This window comes from Metarhizium album (assembly GCF_000804445.1).
Source record: "Metarhizium album ARSEF 1941 chromosome Unknown scaffold_7, whole genome shotgun sequence".
Classification (NCBI taxonomy): domain Eukaryota; kingdom Fungi; phylum Ascomycota; class Sordariomycetes; order Hypocreales; family Clavicipitaceae; genus Metarhizium; species Metarhizium album.
In genome coordinates this window covers 559,730-579,648 of record NW_024467581.1, presented here as the reverse complement: position 1 = coordinate 579,648, position 19,919 = coordinate 559,730, and the positions used below count along the sequence as shown (strand labels likewise).

At 55.9% G+C, this 19,919-nt stretch overlaps 6 protein-coding genes across 6 annotated transcripts; 2 read left to right on the top strand and 4 right to left on the bottom strand.

Annotated features, from left to right (window-relative positions):
• Positions 1 to 136: 136 nt before the first annotated feature.
• Positions 137 to 1,710, bottom strand: MAM_03638 (Glutathione S-transferase; the record flags this gene model as incomplete). The annotated part of the gene is made up of 5 exons (XM_040822437.1): positions 137 to 280; positions 342 to 496; positions 565 to 652; positions 750 to 1,206; positions 1,331 to 1,710. 5 exons carry the CDS (start codon positions 1,708 to 1,710, stop codon positions 137 to 139), a joined length of 1,224 nt encoding a protein of 407 aa, XP_040679580.1.
• A 762-nt stretch (positions 1,711 to 2,472) lies between these two features.
• MAM_03637 (binuclear zinc transcription factor) lies at positions 2,473 to 5,484 on the bottom strand (the record flags this gene model as incomplete). Its single annotated transcript, XM_040822436.1, has 6 exons — positions 2,473 to 3,240; positions 3,308 to 3,547; positions 3,613 to 4,276; positions 4,337 to 4,606; positions 4,680 to 5,112; positions 5,187 to 5,484. 6 exons carry the CDS (start codon positions 5,482 to 5,484, stop codon positions 2,473 to 2,475), a joined length of 2,673 nt encoding a protein of 890 aa, XP_040679579.1.
• Positions 5,485 to 8,066: 2,582 nt separating this feature from the next.
• Positions 8,067 to 8,760, bottom strand: MAM_03636 (THO complex subunit 3; the record flags this gene model as incomplete). Its single annotated transcript, XM_040822435.1, has 3 exons — positions 8,067 to 8,230; positions 8,304 to 8,348; positions 8,430 to 8,760. 3 exons carry the CDS (start codon positions 8,758 to 8,760, stop codon positions 8,067 to 8,069), a joined length of 540 nt encoding a protein of 179 aa, XP_040679578.1.
• A 2,409-nt stretch (positions 8,761 to 11,169) lies between these two features.
• MAM_03635 (G2/mitotic-specific cyclin-B) lies at positions 11,170 to 12,865 on the bottom strand (the record flags this gene model as incomplete). The annotated part of the gene is made up of 4 exons (XM_040822434.1): positions 11,170 to 11,264; positions 11,332 to 11,470; positions 11,538 to 12,788; positions 12,854 to 12,865. 4 exons carry the CDS (start codon positions 12,863 to 12,865, stop codon positions 11,170 to 11,172), a joined length of 1,497 nt encoding a protein of 498 aa, XP_040679577.1.
• Positions 12,866 to 14,774: 1,909 nt separating this feature from the next.
• Positions 14,775 to 16,049, top strand: MAM_03634 (60S ribosomal protein L2; the record flags this gene model as incomplete). The annotated part of the gene is made up of 3 exons (XM_040822433.1): positions 14,775 to 15,735; positions 15,789 to 15,862; positions 15,939 to 16,049. The coding sequence occupies 3 exons, from the start codon at positions 14,775 to 14,777 to the stop codon at positions 16,047 to 16,049; spliced, it is 1,146 nt and encodes a 381-aa protein (XP_040679576.1).
• Positions 16,050 to 18,123: 2,074 nt separating this feature from the next.
• Positions 18,124 to 19,549, top strand: MAM_03633 (PAP2 domain containing protein; the record flags this gene model as incomplete). The annotated part of the gene is made up of 2 exons (XM_040822432.1): positions 18,124 to 18,287; positions 18,397 to 19,549. The coding sequence occupies 2 exons, from the start codon at positions 18,124 to 18,126 to the stop codon at positions 19,547 to 19,549; spliced, it is 1,317 nt and encodes a 438-aa protein (XP_040679575.1).
• Positions 19,550 to 19,919: the final 370 nt, after the last annotated feature.

Genomic DNA, 19,919 nt, shown 5'->3' with positions numbered 1-19,919 from the left:
AGAAGGGGCCCTGCTCGTCGGCGGCGAGAACGAGGCTGGTGATGTGTTTCTGAAGCCGGCTCGTGGATTCGCTCTGGGATGGTGCTCCCTGGGCAGACAGCAGGCTGTAGAAGGACGGAACGATGCGGGCGTCGATCTAGGTCTCGTCAGCGGTGCACACGGCAAAGGGCGTGAGAGCCAGGAGGCGAATCTTAGATACATGGTATATCCAGAGGCGGCATTTGGCTTTAAGCCTCGAGTCCACGGGCAGGAGGGGCGTGTTCTTGTCCATATCCTCGAGCTGGTTGTAGTGATTGTGGGCGTTAGCCGCGGGGAGAGGGCCAGGGCAAGCCGAGACTTACGTATTCGAGAATGACGGCGCTTTCGGAACAAGACCAGTCGCCCTGGCGTATGGTGGGCGCGGTTTCCGTTTCCGCGAGACCGGCTTGCGTAGATGCCGTGAGAGGGGGCGTCTTGGACGGCTCGACTTCGCAGTATTGGTAGGCCAAGCCTTTGGCTTCGAGAGCGATCCGGGCGGGTCAGGAGGATTATTTTGCGCCATAGAAGGGTGGACGTACCAGTAACAGGAGGAATAGAGCTTCAGGTCGTGCTCTTTCGAGCGCTTCTTGACGAGCGTCGCCGCCGCGCCGGTCGCCCTCGTCGGCGGTGCTTTCTGCAGCGCACAGAAGGAGATGGAAGAGAAAAAATTTAGAGGCGACACCCGTACGGGGTTGAATTAGGGGGGACTGGGTCGGGGGGGGGAGACAAACCTGCGTCTTCCTCACTTGCTTCTCCTGCTGCGCCACGTAGCGCTGGACGCTGTTCTTCTTGATGTCGTCGCTCCTCTCGAGCGTGTGCCGGTGCGGGCCGGCCACGCCGTCGCTCTTCCCGTTGCCGCCGTTGCCATTGACGCGCTGGATGGTCCAGAATCTCTGCCCGACAGGCAGCGCGGAGCCGGCGGCCGCGGCGGCCGCGGCAGCCTCGCGGTCAACGTAGGCACTGGCGTTGGGGAAGTACTCGGTGATGCGGATCTTGACGTCGCACAGGTCCCGCGCGCGCGCGCTCCTCTTGCGCTTCCTCTTGGACGGGTCGTCTGATTTCGGGGTCCCCGGCGGGCGGCCCTTCATCCGACAGTCCCAGTAGTGGGAGACGAACGGCTTGCGCTTGTAGCGCTGCGTTGAGCGGTGCGAGTAGACGTTGTCCACGTGAGGGAAGTATGTTTCGAACCTGGCTCGGGAGCCCGTCAGCCGGCGAGAGAGGAAAGCACGCGGTAGACGCTGCAGGTGGTGGGAGCGGGAACGCCGGCGACCGAGGCGGGGGAGGAGAGCGGGGGAAGAAGAAGAAGCCTTACTGCTCGTCCGTCAGGACAATCATGTCATTTACGTTGAAGAGTTTCTCCCTCCAGGCCCGCAGATCCGGGGGGTCGACGACGATCCTGCCCGTGCCCCTGCGCTGCTGCGCCTTGCCCCCAGGCGGCGTCTCCTGCGCGCCGTCGAGATGGCCGTCCACCGCCACACCGCTCGGCATGGTCGCGGGAGCCAGAATGCCAAACTGGCCGCCGCCCGGGGCACCGCTCTGCCGCGGCGACGCGCTCGGAGCAGCGCCGTTGAACGGTCGGCAGGCGTCGTTCAGGCCGGGATAGCCCTCGATGCCGACGCCGATGTCGAGGCGGAACTGCCCCGCGCCCGGCCGCCCCGCTCCCGACCCGGGCAATGAGCCGGGAGCCGCCATGCTGGGTAGAGCGCGCCCGACAGCCTTGGACGTGCGAATGCGAGCGACGAGGACGTTTGTCGGCGGGGCGTGACGGTGGTAGCATCGCCTGGCGGTGCTTTCTTGGGGCGTCTTTTGCCCGTCTGGCGCTGCTTTTACGGCTGGCCAAGGATGCAGGTGAGGCAGCACGGAGTAACGTTCCTATTTTTGCGGCGTGGAGAAGAGCGGCAGTGTGTGCACGGGCCACTGGATTCTGCAGTGGCGCAGGTGGGGAACGCCTGGCCCTGCACAGGCTCGGCACAACTTGGGTACCTACGGAGCAGGCGCCCAAAAGTTGGCGATTGATGTACAGTCTACTACGTAGTTAGTATGTGCCCTGTAATTCTTCAGGGCGCAAGGTTGTCGAGACATGATTGACACGGGCATTCGGGGCCAGTTTTTCATGAGGTTCCTTCGTCAAATTTTTGGTGGAGATATCAAGCTACATGTGCATAACTTGCCACCCATATAATACAAGTCGTTAGCCCGAAGCGAAGACAAATAGATAGAGAGAGCACAGTGAGGAGCACAAATCCGAGCGCCGCGTATCCAAACCAACAAGGAAGGCGCGAGCTTCGGGCTTCCTGCCAGCCCGCCAGCCGTAGCTGCCCATTACGCCTCTGCTCCCGAAATTATCTTGGCCACCTCGCTAAAAGCCGAAAATCACCACCGATTCTGATACGCATTATTTTTCCTTTTTTTTTTCTTGTTTTCCTTCCCCTTGCCACTCCAAGCGTTTCCGAGTCAGCCTCGCATGGCGCTGTCTTGCCCCGAGTCCCACGACGAAAGGTCCATGGCATCCATTGGTCCCATGTTCATGAGTGCTCGGAGAACCCCCTCGCCAACAGGCGTCATGTTGGGAGGTGCTGCTTGGCCATTCATCTCGGCCCCCCAGGTCTGAGGCACGGCAAAACCGGTTTGCGGACCAGCCACGTCGTGGTCCATGGCAAACAACGACTCGCCAAAGAAGCCTTGGTGATTGCCGGCATCTGTTGGTGCGCCGTGGTTCATCAAGTTTTGCTGAGACGCCATGGGACTTGGGTGGAAGCCGTTTTCTCGTGCCGAGCCACCCAAGTTTCCCGGCGCAAGATGCGTCTTGACGTCCGACCCTGCGCCGCTTGAGTTTGGTGTTGGCCCGTTCGACTGTCCTCCTTCGGGCGACCCTCCTCTATCATGAACATCACCATTTGCTTCGTAGCCCGTAACGTGACCGCTGACCGAGCCGTTCTTCTCATACATGGTCCCAGTCCCAGAATTCGGCGTCAAGACGGGCACCGAGGTCTGGTCTGTTGCGAGCCACGTCTGGCCCCCGCCAAATCCAGCGTTGGCACCCGAGATTTGTCCAGCCTTGTTGTCGCCTTGACCGTCGACAAGGTCAGGCGCTGCAGCCGGGTTCCCGTCGTCGCCCTGTGATTTCATGTAATGACACTCTCGGTAAGCCAAGATTCCTTGAACACTTTCAGGGTCGGAGCAAAGCGGGCCAGCATGCTCGACGCTGCTTCCAAAATGAGGCTGGTTGAGTTGTTAGCTTCGTCCTGACTTAGTATCAGGGACCATTGATCATATGTCGTGCGCTTACACTGTCTCCGCCGCGGAAGGCGTTTCTCAGATTTGGAATGCGCACAGCAAGTGCTTCAAAGTCTACGTCGAGTTGTACCAAGAAGGACTCTGTCAGTGGATTCCGCCGCTTCAGAGCGTTCATTGCTGACAGGAGAAATCGCAATGAATCTGCCGTTTGCGAATCATCTGGGCGGCTTTTCAGATACTGAACGAAAACTCGAGCTGCTACATAGAGACAGAAAGAAATAAACGGATTCATCTGCAGTATGATTGTGTCAGGCGAGTCGGTACCTCATGACATTTGCTGTTCCAGCAGGCACTTACCGATGACAGGTCCATGTGAGAAATCGTTCTCATGATGCTAGCAATTTCGTTTGCGGCCGTGATGCAACGCACTTTACTTTCTGAGCTGACCGACGCCACAAGCTTGTTCTTATCAGCTTTGAAGATGGCCGCCTGATGCAGGCAAATGGTTGACGTATGGATACTCATATTGGTGAATATGACATTGGGGCTTGACAGTCCATTGGGGAGTTTCAGATATGCCGGGAGACCTAGTGATGTGTTTAGGAGAATATTGTCCATCTGTCTATGACGTTTCCAGAAGGGGCCGTTGAGGTCATGGTCAAGATCATCATCGTCCGGGCGATGAAGATGTACAAGATTGCGTCCGAACAGAGATGCCAGCAGTACAACGCCGCCAAACGACGAAATCTTACCGACTCCGGGCGGCCCAGTGGATTCTTGCAAGGTTAGCGTCTGCTCGGGTCGGCTCATGTCAAAGGCCTCGTCAGACGCTGGCATCCTGGTCATGATGTCCCTTTCGTCAACCGTCATTGGCCAACCCGTACCAATGCTTGCATATCGGTCTTCACAGAAAGCCATCCAAAACGTTCGCCGTCGCTCCTCGCGTTCTGTCCAGTCCTTGGGCGGGGGCAGGCATTGCTTAACGTCCAGCCCAGCACCGTCTAACCGGTGTAGGCCGATCCTGAAGAGAATGTTAGCCGACTTCAACCCATGTCGGGAGCGCGCGAATTGGCATTCTTACATTTGGGCAAGACGAATCGCCGAGCCGGTGTTGATCCAAGCACGAGGGAAGTACATCATTTTCATCTCATAGGCGGCCAATAGGATATGCGTCTGACAATGTGCCACAGAAATCATGTGCTCGCCATATCCTTTTACATAATCTGCCTCTACATACTTGCGTGCTCTTTGATAAAACAGATCCTTCAGATCGGTATACTTGTCAGTAATGGAGCATGCCAAAGTCCACATGGCATATCGCAAGCACACTGACGGCCGTTGATTTGGCGCCCTACTCGCAAGCGGTTCGGTTAGTTGTATTCACGGCGCGACGCAGATGCAACATTTTTGCTGGTAACACATACAGATTCATGGCGGCGAGATAACGGTACCGGTGGATCATGGGCATGGACGGGTGAACCTTCTCAAAGTAAACTTGATGGAGTTCATCAATGGTCTCTTGTGGCGGCAGCGGCTCTTCGAGTCCAAGGCCAATCATTTCCCAGGTGAAGTTGCCTCCCCCAACGGTGTTGATTGGCATGCCCATGTTGGAGTTGAAGTTGAAGTCTTCCATGTTGGCCCCAGCCTGCGGAGACTCGCCACTGAAACGCTGCCATCTGTTGTTGTCCATGTCGTGGTCACCGCCCATGCCCAAGGAAGCGCTGGCGACGCCGAGATTTGGTGTCGCCGTCTGCGGATTGTGAGCTCCAGGCATGGGCATGTTCATGCCTTTGGCATTTGGGCTATGGATGGCGGCGGGCACTGGATCTTGCGTCTTCAACAGGGTCTCGACTTGTTCTAGGTACGCAGACGGCGATTAGCTTTGCCCCCTCGCATTGCCATTTGCACGAGCAAATCAGGTAAGCACTCACTCAGTCTCTCCTCCAGCGCCTTCACGTATCCTCTCTTGGGACCGCTCTTTCGCCGCTGTTCATCGTAGGCGCAGGAGTGACCCAGTCGCGCGCATGTGCTGCAGCTTGGACGAACTCCATCACACTTGAGCTTGCGCTTTCGGCAAATCATACAAGCCAACCGCTTCGGCTTTGGAACATTGGAGTTGTCGGGAATCGCTTCTCGCATGTGAACAGTGTTGTCAGTGTCGGGACTTTGGTCGTGGTGACCATCATTGACGTTGCTGGACAAGCAACTGTCGTCTAGTGAGCCAGCCATGGTCGTTGGCGGCACCGTGGGAAAAAGGGTCGTCGGTCGCTCGGGCCGGTAAATGGCGGGCGCAGCGCGCCTCTTTGCAGTTTGGGGGGTTGCGTCGCCTCTGCAGGCCGGACAGAGTGTTGAAGAACGGACGGCCGGAACTCGCGGGACAGTGGGGATGCGGCACGGGCGCAAACGATGAAGATGTATCGACGGCTTGTCTGCTGGAAGAAGCGCCGACAATGGCGGAGCCGAGAGATGCGCTTCACGACGGTGATGAAAAGAGTCAAGAGTCAGCCGAACGTTGGGGATCCTTCCTTGGCTGGATACCGAGACGCTGACGCCCCAACCCAGAGAAGTCAAGTCCGTAATGGTACAGCAACACGAACCGGAGGCCAAACTGCCAATGCGCACCTGGGCAGCTAAAAGCGGAGTTCGCCTGCAGCCTGGCGTATCATCACTAGGACTTCATTTCCACCGCCGAAAGTCCACGGTTGAGTCGGCCGCGGCTGCCTGGCGATGGGCAACGGCCCTGGGGCCAACCAACCGCTCGTGGGGTCGTCCAGGTCCCGGGGTTCCAATGCCATGGGCTGAGGCGGCAGGCTTTGGCGCCGTCGCTCGACCCCATCCAACATGCAGCAACCTGGACTGCTGTTAGTTATGTACGGAGCAACAAACCAGACGGTCTTGTCCATCGTTTTGGGCCGCCCTTGCGCAGTCGGGTCAGTGATTCGGGGGCTCGGCCATACATTTCAGACACAACGTGCAACCGTTTTGCGGACATGCAGTAACTAACTAGCCCAGCCCCAACCCCTACCAGGACAGAATGGTGACCAATCAACAGCTGAGCGTGTGGCCTGCCGTTCACATGTCAAAGGCGGTGGGACAGTTCGTCCGTATCCGGCAACGGAACCTAGTTATGCGAAGCCTGGTGGGCTGGTGCTGAAAGCAGCTGGTTACGGCCAAGGAGATTCCGGGTCGAAGGGTTGCGTGTTGTCGAGGTTCTCATCGAATGAAGAGCTCCATCGAACATTTGGTGTTCGGGCATGTTGAGGGCTTGGCACGCTCGCCCCCATCTTCAACCATGTGGGAAACCCTCGTCAGGCGATGGGTTCGGGTGGGTGACCGGTGGTCACTGGTGCCTGCGTGGCTGCTTGGTGCTTACTTTGTAGCCTTTGTTGCTCTACCCATCCCAACCGCCTCGCCACGACAGGAGTGTTTTGGACCTGGCCGGAGACTCCGGCATGGGGCGCCGGGAATGGCATCCACCAAGGGGCCGGCATTTGAGTGGTGATGATGGGCCTCGGCGACAGAGGCAAGCAGGTCAACCGCGTTGGAGACACTCGGGGCACGGCGCACCTGGTTCTCCCGTTTCACTTTGTCGCTGGCAAAAGATGACTGTTGCGCAGAGAAGCCTGGGGAGAATGGATGGAGCGTCTCTCCAACGCGGCGGGATGTTCCGGTACAATGAAACGTGGATGCTCCAATCCCGTCGGCAGCATCTATGCGTGCGTCACGGTATACGCATTCTAGATTGCTTTGTCGACCGGACAGGCTTTCGATTGCTCGCTCTCCCGCCCCATGGCCGCGACTCCGAGATGCGCGGATCAGGCCCTGAATGCGCCTTGTAGCACGACGGAAAGGACCCGACACGGAGTAATGGAACGGCTTTTACCCTCACACGAGCCTTCCTTGTCTCACCCGCCACAGCACTCTTGCGAACATGGCGCCAATCCGTTACCATCTTCAGAGGCACCATGCTACTGTTGATCCTATGATGGTCGGCCGCATGAGCGACACTGCGTTGTCGCAAACACAAAAAGACATGATCAAAGCAGGGGTCGCAGGAGAAACCAGACCCCAAATCCTTCACCACAAAGAACAAGAGCACAGAGGGCCCAAATATAAGTCGGCTGGTGGCCAAACTGAAAGCAAGCTACTCGTACGTAAACATGAACATGGCGCCAGGCAAACAAACGAATGCTTTTGAAACGGAACCACTCTACCAGAGCTGCAATCAATGCTCCCCTATGCGGGCAGCAAGTTCAAACTAGCACGATGCCACCGTCTTGAATTTACGATGCCATGCATCCGCTGTCAAGTACGCCCATCTACGATCCCAGCTTGAGCGATTTGAATGTCATGAGAGGAAAGGCACATTCCGCCCCGCGGAATATGTGGTTTTCCGAAACGAATTCTTGAACCCGGAAAAAGAAGAAGAGAAAAAAAAAGGGAGCGGGGGACGGCCACACGTGGGTTTCGTATTGCTCGCGGTTGACGAAACAGACTGGCACGGCGGGAGTTTGCCCGGCTTACGCAGGGATTCGAAGCTGATGGTCAGCCGCAATCACGCTGACACCGTCGGGCGTGAGGCACATTTTTCTCTTTTCGTAAAGTGCCATCTATTTATGCGATTCCAGGACCGCTGGCTGGAAGTACGGATGACTACAACTAGCTAGGTAATGCATGGGAGTCGGCTGCGTTTGCCGTCATTCAGCCTTGGATATGCGTTGTGCGGTTCGACATCTTGACGGCATACTGGATCCCCGAGTGCCTGCCCGATCCACATCATCGCTCTCCGGGCTTGGACCAAACGAGGGCCTTTACTTCCTGTCAACGTCCACACCGACAATCCGCAGGATACCCAGGTCGCTGTACGCCAGGCAATAGCGGGTTGGAGCCCATGCGACGACAGGCGACGAGCCTGCCGTCTTGAATGTGTGGACATGTTCGCCTGTCTCTACGTGCGATACCTCCAAGCCGTTTCCTATTTCGCACGGTTAGTGCCGCGTCGAGAATCGTAGGCGACTGAAGGACAAGGAGAAGAAAAGAGACCGCACCTTCGTCGCTACCGCCGACTATATAACTCCCATCAAACGTGAAGCCTAGATATCGTTAGCTGCGTGTAGCGAATGCAGGACCAATCAAGTCGGTACTGGGACTCCTGAAAAAAAAAAAAAACATACTGATACTCCTCACCGGACCAGTCATCCTCGTCAACGTCCTCTGGCACACCCAATCGCTCGTATCCCACAAGGCTATGATGGAATCCGAACCGCCCGTGGCCAGATAACGAGCAGTGGGCTGCATCTCAACCGTCAAGCACGACGAGGTATGCCCGCTGAGCATGAACTCGTGGTCCTGACCCCCCTGGGGCTGCGTCAACAGCGGCCGAAAATCAGGATACGACAAGATGCGAATCCGGCCCTCAGAGGTGGTCAGGAAGATCTTGGTGCCGCTAAAGCAGAATGCCACCTGGTTAGTCTGCATGCTCTGCTGGTGGGACGAAAGCGGCATCGCCTCCCGCGGAGACAGGACGTAGATGTTGTCAGCCTGCGTTTCTCACCACCTCCGGGGGGGGGGGGAGGGGAGGGGAGGGCAGGCAAATAAAAAAAAAAGAAAGACGCCAGAATTAAAGACGCCAGAATTCATGCAAATCCCAAGCCCAAGCCCGAGCTCACACGCCAACCAACGTCGTCACGCTCACGCTCACGACAAGAGGAGGAAAAGTACCTTGTTGCCCACGATCAACGTCTCCCCGTCCGGCGCCCAGACCAGACTCAACGCGTCCCCCAGCCCCCTGACCTCGTTGAAGCACGCCTTGGTCCTGACGTCCCAGAACTTGACGACGCCGTCCGCGCTCACGCTACACAGCTCCGCATCCTTGGTCGGGTTGAAGGCCACCTTCTCCACGGACGCCCCGTGGCCCTTGAGCTCCGTCGAGAACCTGACGTGCGATTTCTCAGGGTTCCCTGGCCGCACAAAGCGTCAACAAAAAGAGATGAACCAAAAAAAAAAAAAAAAAAAAAAAAAAAAAAAAAAAAAAAAAAAAAAAAAAAAAAAAAAAAAAAAAAAAAAAAAAAAAAAAAAAAAAAAAAAAAAAAAAAAAAAAAAAAAAAAAAAAAAAAAAAAAAAAAAAAAAAAAAAAAAAAAAAAAAAAAAAAAAAAAAAAAAAAAAAAAAAAAAAAAAAAAAAAAAAAAAAAAAAAAAAAAAAAAAAAAAAAAAAAAAAAAAAAAAAAAAAAAAAAAAAAAAAAAAAAAAAAAAAAAAAAAAAAAAAAAAAAAAAAAAAAAAAAAAAAAAAAAAAAAAAAAAAAAAAAAAAAAAAAAAAAAAAAAAAAAAAAAAAAAAAAAAAAAAAAAAAAAAAAAAAAAAAAAAAAAAAAAAAAAAAAAAAAAAAAAAAAAAAAAAAAAAAAAAAAAAAAAAAAAAAAAAAAAAAAAAAAAAAAAAAAAAAAAAAAAAAAAAAAAAAAAAAAAAAAAAAAAAAAAAAAAAAAAAAAAAAAAAAAAAAAAAAAAAAAAGAGAGAGAGAGAGAGAGACATACAAACTCGCAAAGTCTTGTCAAAAGACCCCGTCGCCACCAACGTCCCCAGCGGATTCCACGCAATCGCCCTCAATCTAGACGGAAAGCCGTGAGCAAAGGACATCCCTCCCCGGGAACAAGACGGGCGGCATGGCAGCAACAGCGGAAACATACGTGTGCGAGCCACCCCTCGCCGAATTGGGATCGTTGTAAGGCTGACTGCGCAAGCTGCCAAAGTACGACGAGAACTTGTCCTTGGGCAGGCTCTGTCTGGCCCGTAGGACCGGCGCCATGGCCGCCGCTCAAAAGACGGTAAGAGGCGGTCGACGATGAATCAGGCGGCGCACAACACGTCACGCCATGTCACGATGGATTGAAAGCCCGCGGGTGGTGGTTGGCTCCTCGAGACGCTTCACTCGCTCGTGGACATTCAAGCTACTTGCTTGAAGGAAGAAGATGAAAGAGAGGTCCAAAGAAAAAAAGGCGCTATCGTGGAGCGAGAGCCAGAAATGTCGTCGCGAGATTCGAGACCCTGCAAGCCGAGCGGAGTGAAGTGATTGGCGGGGTACCAGCCGCTCCAAGTTTAGGTAGCCGTCGCGGCCTGTGTTAACGTTGATCCGTACTAGGACGCACCGACGCCAGCCCGGTACCTGGCGCCGAGGTACGTACCCAGAGCCTCACGGATACGTATTATTCACACACACACGCCAGCCTTTTCATGCAATGCAATTCTCGTTCCCGACCCCAATCCTGTCTGTGATCCCACCAAGTTTTATGTACACTTCTGCCATCACTGCCCTGTCCTGTGCAAGGCTTCGTTGCCGTCGTGAAGAGACACCGTGATGCGTGTCTCTGGACCAATACACTTCCAACTCCAACAAACCGCCATGCTCACGGTTTCGACCCGAAGCACAGCTTCTTGTCAAGTCCGAGTCTCGGTTCAAAGTACGCCTTCATCCCGTGCACCACACACCAAAGCTGCGCAGACGGGGTCAGCTGCCGCTGCACAGCCGGCCGTCACCGTCCAGTCCAATTAATCCTTGCCAATTCGCCAACAACTCCAAACGCCATGTGTGAGAACAATCGAGTTGACAAAGCTGCATGCTGAAATACTTTCTAAAAACAAAAAAAGAGCCCGCGGCGAGCGCGTGCAATCCAATAGTGTCGTTGCAGGAAGGCATTTACCGTTAGCCATCAACCTGCGTGACCAACCCACAAGCCAATGGCCCATGACCGGCCTTGCACATGGTCGTGTGTATATTAAAGTCGTCAAAAGAGGTGATGTCGTGAGCGTAATCCAACCTCGACAGCTGTATCCTGACTTTGTAGGCTCATATTTAAGAGATGTGTATTGGCAGGGGCGTATGAATCAATGTTTGCTTGCAATCAAAGCGTCGTCACCCTCATGATGATGAAATCTGGTCCAGAGACAGCTCAGTGTTTGTGATGCCGAACAGAGGCGCGTTCTTCCTGGCCCATTGGCGAGCGAGGATGGAAGCTGCCGGTCCAAAGTTAGCAATCTGCTTCCTTTTCCCGCTAAAACCTCTTCGTAGATGTCGGCTCACCCTTGAGGAACTTTTTGCTGGCATACTTCTTGAAGAATGCCTCGTGAACTACGGGACGGGCAAGGTAGTCAACCATCAGGTCAACCAGAGGCTGCACCTCGTGCTTGTCGTACCCAGCGTAGTAAGCAAGTATCTCATCCTGTAGTACTCCAGTTAGCGACATGGCCACGCACCTTCCTCCTAGAGAACGCGGCGTGTAGGCTTACCCAGGGACCGCGGTCCAGCATCATGCGAGCCAGGTACATGGCAGCGGCGGCACAGTGACTCGGCCGGAATGACATGAAGCGATGGTCGAGGAGGCTAATCTCTATGAGATACTTCCCAATTGTGCGAGACTGGATGTCATAGTTGTCCGCCTTCGACACGCGGCGAAGGAAGTTCATGGGATTGGGGTAGCTCAGGTCATAGTTGAGAGTGCTGAGCAGGAATCGCTCTGCGGACAAAATCTCGGCTTCACTAAAACCGTTGTCGGTAATGCGCTTGAAATTTTCGACATGAGGTGACAAAACCTCCTCGTACTTGGACGCGATGAACATGGCGGTGATGCCAACAAGCTGAAGGCGGTCAAGCTGAACAACCTTGGCCGAGAGGAAGCGATCAATAATATTGACGGCAAGGAAAAGAGTTTCTGGTAGCAAGTGGAATCTCGTATGGACTTCAATGAGCCAGTCAATGAGGATACCACGCGTCTTCCATTCAAGATCGTCTTGGTGGGACATGTAGTCGGGGTTGGGGATAGAGCGGCATTCAAGATCGCGCAGATATTCAAAAATCTCCGTGGCATATTCAGCAACCATGAGAGGGTCATCCCAGTCATCCTCCTCAATCACCCTGATGCCCGCGGGCGGAGCCACCTTGTCTTCCTCATCCACGATTTGGTGTTTTATCTGGGCGGCGGGTGCGTGGTTCTCATCACGGACTAGGTCCGCCGATTTGTGAGTGTGCGCCTTTTTCCTGAGAGGCTGGGGCTCTCCGGTAACACTGTCTTCTTGGTCTTTGTTGCCGATGGACGCGACCTTGCGCTTCGGTCCAGCACCTATGGCTCCTGAGCCACCGCGTCTGGGTTCGGGCTTGCCCAATTCCTTGACGCCGACGGTGCTGCGGGCGGTGGCGGTGCGAGTCGTGCTCTTCTGAATACCAGTGGGATGGGAAGCCTTGGAGACGAGCCCAGGCTTACCACCCGCCTTCCTGCCTTCAGCAGCCTCCGACTTATTGACGTTGCTGACATCGCCGAGTGCAGCACGTTTCCGTTGGACACCAGCGTGGCCAAGATTGGCCGTCGACTTTTTCGGCTGCAAAGCACTCTTTGTCGGCATGGCGAGCTCGTCCACGTTGAGAGCGGCGGCCTTGGCTCGCGTAAGACGCGTCGAGCTGTTCTCGTCGTTCTCGCCTGACACGAGACGTTGACGGCCAGTACGTGTCTGTGCAGCCACAAAGGCCTTGGTGTCAGCAAGTTCCTAGCCCATCTCGGCAAGATTGCCTACAATTGTTCGGGCGGAAACCATGTGTGGGCTGGACTTACACCGGGAGGCATATTACAGTCTAGTGTATATACTAGATGCTATACATGAGAGCCAGAGGCCGAGCTGCAGAGCAAACCAGAGCAAGAACAAAACGGTCAGCCGTCAACGCGTCGAGAGGAGAAGGAGAAGGAGACGAAAAAAGTCGGGGAACGTGCGAGAAAAGTAGCTTCCAGCTGAGACACTAGGAGAGAGATTCGCTGCCCTACCTACCTCTGGTTCCAAGACAAATATAGTCCGACACAAGGCGCGATTGTAATGCTCTGGCGGGAAATATGCAGCCCAAAACTGTACAGCGTATTAGGGGAAGCACCCGGGAATGGATAACGGCGCGCTGAAGGAGTAGAAAAGATAGAGAGGGCCGAGAAGACGGGAAGGACCGGACAGCAGTAGAGGTGTTTGTGTCGAGGAAGACAAGTTGTGAGGGCAGACGAGAAGTGTTTTGAGGAGCGGAGCAGCAGGGGAGGCAGAGACGTGAGGTGGGCCTGTCGCGGATGCCCGTCGAGGTACGTACCTCCCGACCAGATGCGGCGCGGCTCGCGACGTTGGTTGCCAAGGGTGCTCCGTGTGTGCACTCCGTACCCCAGGAGGAAAAAAAAATTAAAATAAAGGGAAGAGTGAGAGAGAGAGGGAGCTGGGGCGATGTATGGATTACTGCTGCTATGAAAGAGTACAAAGCGTGATTCTGGCACGCAGTCGGCAGCGAGCTCTTGTATCGTGTTGGAGAGTCGCCGAGCTGACCCAAGCCCAGTCCGTGTTTGTCCCACCGTTGCCGCGGGCGATGGCGACGGAGTCGTTTGTGCACTTTCAAGGGATGGGCTGTGGACTAGTATTCATATGAACGGGGGGGTTTTTGATGTGAGAAATTGTTCAAGCCAGCCCGGCGGATCACGCAAGGGCGGCAATGGTTTCTCTGGACGAGGCAAGAAGATGCTGCGTCCTCAAGATACATTTGCCCAATGTCGTGACAACAACAGCAGACAGCAGCACAAAAACAACAAACAACAGGGCGCCTGTGACTAAACAGCGAGAAACATACACTTTTACACTCGTATTAGTTACTGAGGAACCGACGACTAACTACTCCGTACTCCGTACACCGCACAGCAATATACACACACACCACTTGAGTACTTTGGAATATGGCCGTCCATCCATGCCAACGATTTGCACTAGCTTGTGGAGGTGCAAGCCGCAGCTGGCGACTCACAACGCGCCGACTGGAGCCTTTGCGCGCACGGAGAGAGCCTGGTTGGCTGGGTACGTACCTGCGCTAGCCCTCTCGAGCAGCTCCTGCTCGGCTGTAGCTACCATCCTTGTGTCAACAGTAGCAACCGCGGGGCAACGGCCCGTTGATTGGAAGCGTGGCCGCCGTTCATCTCGCGCCGCTGCACACGCATGTGGCTGGTCGCGCGCGCCCTTCACGACGCGGCATGCCGCGGCTGGTGCTCCGCGCGATGAATGTGGCTGGTGCTAGGCCGTGGCTCACCCACCTCCATGTCCACTTCGGCAAAACGTTCTCCAGTCTCCCGATGGAAATTTCAATGTGGGACGACGAGAATCACCGACTTAAAGTAACGGCGACACCAAATCGACGACACCTCAGTTGACCGAGGCGCTGGCCCTTTCCACGACGCCCGTTTCCAACTTTCACGGCGTCGAGGCACGACCCCAAGCCTTTGTTGCAGCTCAGCCATTGGCGCGGGACTACGTGGACTGTTGCTTCTCGACCAATGCCTGCAACTGCGGTCCCTCGTTAGGCTTGTCTTGGCCATTTAAGAACCTTCTTCTTCTTGTTTGTCTTTTTTTTTTTTTTTCCGGATTCGACTGTTGACCAACAGTCCATCTCGCTTCTTCTCTCATCTCAGTCGAACCCCATACACCGAAGCTCAAACACATCTCTTTCGTCTCTCTTGATCCAGAATGATCCGCCAACGATTTCCGCTCTCCGCGGCCACCAAAGCCTTGCAGCGCCTGACATCAAGTCAATACGCCACACGTGCGTATGCGACGTCCAAGTCGTCAGACGGCTCCAACGATGGCGGCAAATCTCGCGCATCTCTCACGAGTGCCACAGAAACTCGAGGCTCACAGTCCGTTACGCTACGAACGTATAAACCCAGGACACCCGGCGTTCGACATCTAAGACGTCCCGTCAACGACCACCTGTGGAAAGGCCGGCCCTTTCTCCCGTTAACGTACCCCAAAAAGGGCCAAGGCAAGGGCGGGCGAAACGTGCATGGGCGCATCACCGTGAGACACCGAGGAGGTGGTGCCAAGCGGAGAATCCGCACACTTGACTTTGAGCGGTGGAGGCCAGGTCCGCATCTGGTAGACCGAATCGAGTATGATCCCGGACGAAGTGCACACATTGCATTGGTCACAGAGAAGGCGACGGGACGAAAGTCGTACATTCTGGCTTCAGAGGGCCTTCGGGCCGGTGACATTGTCCACAGCTACCGCTCAGGCATCCCGCAGGACCTGCTGGACAGCATGGGCGGCGTCATTGATCCCGGTATCCTGGCTGCGCGAACAGCGTTTCGTGGCAACTGCCTGCCCATGCACATGATTCCCGTTGGCACGCAGGTCTTTGCCGTGGGCTCTGCTGCGAAGCGCGGTGCCGTTTTTTGCCGCAGTGCCGGAACCTCGGCCACGGTGGTGAACAAGAATGAGGAGACGCGGGACGACGGCACCAAGATCATGACAGGCAAGTATGTTGAGGTGCGTCTCCAGAGTGGTGAGGTTCGTCGGGTCAGCAAGAACGCCTGCGCAACAGTTGGCGTTGCCAGCAACGTCCACCACCACTACCGACAGCTCGGAAAGGCTGGACGAAGCCGATGGCTGAACATTCGACCGACGGTCCGTGGTGTGGCCATGAACAAGGGTGAGTTGCCGTATCGATTGCTGAGACATTAGTACAAGCTGACGACGCAACAGTTGACCATCCTCACGGCGGTGGTCGTGGAAAGTCCAAGAGTGACCGAAACCCAGTAACACCATGGGGTAGACCTGTACGTATCGGCATCAAGTCATGTTGCCAGTCTCCTCGGCAGTGTCGTGTTTATGGACTAACTAATCATGCAACAGACTAAGAGCGGTTACAAGACGCGGCGCACGCACAACGTTAACAAATGGGTTGTGACGGCCCGGCCTCGCAACCACGGCAAGCGACGAGACAAGCGATCATCAAAGGAATAAGCGGATGAGAGAGGAGGGTCGAGGCGGGCGGTCAGGTCTCGGGAGTGGACAAGCACAAAAAGCACCATGTTGTAAAAGGGGAAAAGGGACAGAGAGCATACGGAAGAGCTGTGTATACCAGGATGGGGGTCATTGTAACTGACTGTACTACGTAGATGATATAGACAAGCCAAGCGAGACGAAGTGTCATGGTTGTGATTGGATCCGTCATGACGTCCCCCTTGATCAGGAGCATATGTGATAGTGCCGAATTGCAAACCCGTCCGGTGATGTAGTCTATTGACCTTGATCCACGGTGGCATTATCCACCAAGATACGGCTTCCCGGCCGGTCATTGCAGCACGCACATTTCGGACGGGAATAGAGCTCGTGCGTACCAAGTCATCTGCATGAGTACTTGAGCACTATATACCAAAGTACTCAAGTGCCTGGGTATCTCTGGTAACTGGCGTCTTCGGGACTCGGAGTTGAAGCCTGTTATCTGCACACTGCACCGGCAATGTTTGCACCACTCATCAAGAAGTCAAGACTGCACACTCCGCCAGACCTCACCGCACAGGCAGATTGCGCAACGGGTCTCTCTCGCCGCCGCCCCCGGACGAAGCGAGCAGAAGCAACCAAGCTCATGACGGATTCACGGCCAAGCCCGCACTCGGCACTCGGCGCTCGGCGCTCGGCACTCGGCACTTGGCACGCGGCATGGGCACTGGACAACTCGTTCGGAGTCGTGACGCTTCATCGTCCGACCAAACCCACGAGGCTGATTTTGTCGCCACGAAAACGAGGTGAGGTGCTCGACGCTAATTCTCACTTCTATTTTTACGGCCCCCCCTTCCCCGCAGTACGCCTGGTTTCATCTTTCAACAGGGAAGGCATTCTTCAATCAGGGGGGTTGAGCTCACGTCATGATGCCGAGGCTGCGGCTGTCGTATTACGAACCAGGATTGCCCCTGACCTGGCGGACAACTCCAAATGTTGGCTTGGCATCAGCCGCACGACGCGCCATAATACATGCCTGTTTCCAGCGGTGTCAATGCCACGGCAGGGATGGCGGTTCTTTCGAATCAGAGGCTCCGAACTGACCCCTGTTGTATGCAGATGAGATGGAATACATGCCTACTCCGTACGAGGCTACGAGTACGCAAGTCCATGCATACGACGACTACTCCGTGCGGCGTGGATGGGACGTGTGTGCTGTGTGTCTTGGATGGAGCAGTCGGACTGGATTGAATCCCCCCCCTGAAATCCTACAAACTTGCTTCTCCACCGTGGCGCGGCACCCGAAGCAGCAACGGTTGGGCGGCAGTGTGATTTCGATTCGGGATCTTATTTGCCGACCGGTCTGGGGTCTGAAAGTTCTGGATGGAGTCTGGGGTCTGATACTTATTGTGAAAGGGTCCCGACTGATGCGTACCGGAAAGAAAAGAGAAAAGGAACAAGTAAAAACCAAGGAGGACAAGACAAGTCAAGACAAAAAAACCACCACCTGGGTACGTGTATAGCAGGCTCTATCTGGTCTCTGCCTCTTTCGCAAGCTCCCGTGACCTTTGGCGCCCTTGACCATTGGGCATTTGCCAACTCGGCTCCTTTCTACATACCGCAGAGCTTTCGGCCCCGACGAGTCGAGGACCGTGTGGTGAGTCGTGAGTCGTGACGCCAGCAACCCCCGTCCACGAGTTACAACACAGACTGCGCCTCGCAATCCTCCGGTCGGCGCCAAAGCATCTATACTACCGCACGATTGGCTTTTGAACTAAAAACTAAGCTCTAGACCCAAAGTTCGGGCTGGAACTGGTCTTGACCAGCCGTCCTGCTACTTGCGCAGCATAGCCACTCGCCGCCAGCCTCCGCCTCCAACCTCGCAACCTCGCAACCTCCGAGCAAACGACCAACGACACATGTTGACGACATCAGACCCTGTTTCGCCCCCTTTTCCCTCTTTAATGCCCCAAGGCATCATCAACCCGTTCCACACACTCTCTGCGTTTATCGAAACCCGTCCGCGCCCACCACCACCACCGCCGCCCGCAAACAACAAACCCTTGGGTGACGGCCAATGTCTGAATACCAAAGAATGGCCCACTCAGGGTCTTCTTCCGCCGGCAGCTTCTCCGTGAAGCTGCTGGCCTCGTACGCCCTGGACTGGATCGTGCTGGTGGTCATCACCGTCGTGGGCGGCTTCCTCGGGCGTATTGAGCCCAACAAGCGGCCCTTTTCTCTCGACGACCCCAACATTTCGTGCGTGCTCACCCTCCCACCCGCCGGCGCTTGCGTGACGTGGGCGCACAAGATGAACCCGTGCAAAAGCTAACCAAGACACACGCACACACACGTGGTATGCGTACAGGTTCCCCTTTGCAGACAAGGAAACCGTCCCGTCGTGGCTCCTCGTCGTCCTCTGCGCGCTGCTCCCCGCCGTCGTCATCTTCCTCGTCTCCTTCATCCTCATCCCGGGCAGCACGGTGCCCAAAAACACCAGCCTCGCCCTCGTCTGGAAGCGCAAGGTGTGGGAGCTGCACGTCGGCTGGCTCGGGCTCCTCATGGCCGTCGGCTCCGCCTTCTTCTTCATCAGCGGCATCAAGAACATGTGCGGCAAGCCGCGGCCGGACCTGCTGTCGCGGTGCGCGCCCGACCTGGCCAACGCCGCGCGCTACGTCGTCGGCGGGCTCGGCCGGGACGAGGCCGCCCCGTCCGCGACGAGGCTCTACTCGGGCGACATTTGCAGGCAGACGGACCGCAAGAAGCTCGACGACGGCTTCCGCAGCTACCCCAGCGGGCACGCCGCCGCCGCCGCCGCCGGCCTCATCTACCTGTCGCTGTTCCTGGCGAGCAAGCTGGCCGTGACGCTGCCGTTTGCGGTGCCGTGCCCGGCCGCGCCGCTCGACGACTCGATGCACGGCGCCTTTCCGTCGCGCGCCGCCGCCGCCGACCACCCCGTCTCGCTGGAGCCCTCGCGCGGCAAGCTGAGGCTCCTGAACCGCAACGCCCAGTACAACACGCGCCTCCAGTCGCTCAGGCGCCAGGCCGCCGCGCCCCCCGTCTACCTGCTCGCCGTCACGCTCGTGCCCCTGTGCCTGGCCATCTTCATCTCCGCCTCGCGCTGGTTCGACTTCCGCCACCACGGCTTCGACATCCTCTTCGGCTTCATCATCGGCACCGTCACCGCCATCTTCAGCTTCCGCTACTACCACCTGCCCATCATGGCCGGCGCCGGCTGGGCCTGGGGTCCGCGCAGCGACGACCGCGCCTTCTGGGCCGGCGTCGGCCGCCTCGGCTTCGCCGGCGACAACCTCGACGACGACCACCCGCCGCGCATGGAGCCCCCCGACCTCGGAGAGTCCGGCGACGCGGACGTCCTCGGTCCGCGGGGGGGCTCTGCTGCCGCTGGCGCTGGCGCCCTGCGTCGCGGCGATCGTCCCGCGCCCCTTCACTTCCACGACGTCGAGCTGAGCAGCATGAACCGAGGGCACCAGCAGCCGCCGTACCCGCAGGGCGCGTAGGGCGATGCTGCCAACTGCCGAGGCGACGAGGCAACGAGGAAACAAGGCGGCTGGGTGCAGGAAGCCTGGGCTGGGCATTCATTCATCAAGCGGAGTTTTATTTGTTTCGTTTCTTTTAGGTTTTGCAGAACTTCTAGATGCCGCGAGTGCTCTGTATCGAATGTGGATTCATGTAAATTTGAGCAGTGGATTTACTCGTCCCCTTGCAGTCGCGCGACGCGCGCACACACACACACACAAAGAGACGGAGCGTGAGAGTGAGAGAACGGGTTCACCCTGCAACGAAACGCTTCGTGAGCCTTTATTATCAGATCCTATTCAAAAGCCAGCAACGCTAAAAGAAACCCCATGGTCATCCCTTTCCCCCCGC